The sequence below is a fragment of the Marmota monax genome, unplaced genomic scaffold (genome assembly GCF_021218885.2).
Source record: "Marmota monax isolate L192 unplaced genomic scaffold, Marmota_monax_Labrador192_F-V1.1 WCK01_AAM20220418_F8-fsc00030, whole genome shotgun sequence".
Classification (NCBI taxonomy): Eukaryota; Metazoa; Chordata; class Mammalia; order Rodentia; family Sciuridae; genus Marmota; species Marmota monax.
The window spans coordinates 4,735,835-4,738,134 of record NW_026691988.1 but is presented as its reverse complement, the minus strand read 5'-3'; the positions used below and the strand labels follow the sequence as shown (position 1 = coordinate 4,738,134).

The 2,300-nt window shown below is 40.8% G+C and overlaps 1 protein-coding gene across 1 annotated transcript; it reads left to right on the top strand.

The window, feature by feature from the left end:
* The first annotated feature begins 380 nt into the window (after window positions 1–380).
* Window positions 381–1,424, top strand: LOC124095611 (trace amine-associated receptor 4). The gene has a single exon (XM_046448820.1). It carries the CDS (start codon window positions 381–383, stop codon window positions 1,422–1,424), a length of 1,044 nt encoding a protein of 347 aa, XP_046304776.1.
* The last annotated feature ends 876 nt before the right edge of the window (window positions 1,425–2,300 follow it).

The following is a 2,300-nucleotide window of genomic DNA, read 5'->3' as shown; positions in this document are numbered from 1 at the left end:
ACCTGTACTGCTTGTATGTTGGGTATCTAAATATCAATTCAGTTTTCTTTAGTCCCTTCTGACTCAAGGATGGTCCTTGGTCAAATAGCATTGGCCTCTCCCAAGAGCTCTGAAGAAATTCTGACTCTAGCTTCTACCCAGAATCAAAATCTGGGTTTAGAAAGATCCCTATGTGATTCATATGCACCTGAATATTTAGGAGGGGGAGCTCTTGGTCAGTGGGGAGTTCAAACACAGATTGGAAGTGCAGACTTCCTGGGCTTGTACAGAAAGTTACCCTGCTAATGATTTTTACTGTTTTTTTTTTCTTTCTTTAACAGAAAGGAAGGAAATACAGTACTTTCGAAAAAGATCCATAATACCACCAACAGGATAAAACGATGAATTCACCTGACCTTTGGAATCTTCCAGAAGTAGAATTTTGCTTTGCTTTCATTAACAATTCATGCCCTAGGAAAGAGAGGTCCATGCCCATTGTCTGTGCCATGTATGTGGTCATGATCGGCGCTATAGTGCTGACCATGCTGGGCAACATGGTTGTGATCATTTCCATCACTCACTTCAAGCAGCTCCACTCCCCCACCAACTTCCTGATCCTCTCCATGGCCACCACTGACTTTCTGCTAAGCTGTGTGGTCATGCCCTTCAGTATGATCAGGTCCATCGAGTCCTGCTGGTACTTTGGAGACCTCTTTTGCAAAGTCCACAGCTGCTGCGACATTATGCTCTGCACCACCTCTATTTTCCACCTCTGCTTCATCTCAGTTGACCGCTATTATGCTGTTTGTGACCCTTTGCATTATGTCACCAAAATCACAATACCTGTTATAGAGGTCTTTCTACTCATCAGTTGGTCTATTCCCATATTTTTTGCCTTTGGCCTGGTATTCTCAGAATTAAACATAATTGGTACAGAAGATTTTGTTGCAGCTATTGACTGTACAGGTTTATGTGTGTTGATATTTAATAAGCTCTGGGGGGTGCTTGCCTCCTGTATAGCTTTCTTTTTCCCTGGCACAGTCATGGTGGGGATTTATATACACATTTTTACAGTAGCTAGGAAGCATGCTAAGCAGATTGGCATGGGCCCTAGGATGAAAGGGGCTGGCTCAGAAAGCAAGACAAAGGCAGCATCCAAAAAGGAAAGCAAGGCCACCAAGACTTTAAGCATAGTCATGGGAGTGTTTGTGTTCTGCTGGCTGCCCTTTTTTCTCTTGACAATCACAGACCCTTTCATTAATTTCATAACCCCTGAGGATTTGTATAATGTCTTCCTCTGGCTGGGGTATTTCAATTCCACTTTCAATCCCATTATATACGGCATGTTTTATCCTTGGTTTCGCAAGGCATCGAGGATGATAGTCACAGGAATGATCTTCCGCCCTGACTCTTCCACCCTAAGCCTGTTTCCCGCTCATCCTTAGACATTGCTCCCCATTCTCGAAGATTCTTTTCTAATAGGGAATTTTAGGTATTCTTACTTCCCAAAGACAGTAGCACAAATTGACTCAACAAGGAGATTCTTCCAGATGGTATAACAGGCTCCTAAGCATGAGCAGTAAATCTAGCTTTCCTGGCATACAAAAGCATCAGTCCATTTCTTGGTTCCTGGCAAAGGCACCTCCAACAAAAAGAAGCTCTCTCCAAAGTCTTTCTGATTTCTGAATTTTCAAAATTAGCAATTTAGAATCTTATTTCTATTTGGCTTATATCACATAGATTTTTTTTTCTTTTAACTTATAAATATCCAGGGAGAAGACATTCCAATCTTTATAATCATTGACAGCTACGTAGTGTATCACAGTGGATCTTATCTCTTTTGAGATAATTATTGCCTATTAGGGGAGCCAGAGAGCTGGAACATGGGTAGGCTAGGCTATGGAAGTTGTGAGTGACAGGAGAGGGAAGAAGGAAGCAGAGAGAGAGCTACCTCAAATTTTATTGGTTCTGACTTAAGCCTCTTTTCAGAAAAATTTGATGTGAGGTTCACAATATTTGATAAAATTGGACTTTAAGAAAGTGAGAAGAATGAATAAAGAGTTGAAGAAAATATTCTTTCTCCCAATATATACTTTCAAACTAGATATACAAGTGTCCTGCATATATCTGTATAGCAGATATGTCTGTCTTTTACAATGTGTGTCAATGTGTGTATGAGTGTGTGTGTGTGTTTGTGTGTGTCTGTGTGTCTGTGTGTACACACATATAAATTGTTCACCAAGACTAAACTCCAAGCACAAACCTGATGTCCTCTCCCTTTTCCAGAGTCTTAGGGTAGTATCTATTATCTCATTGAATGT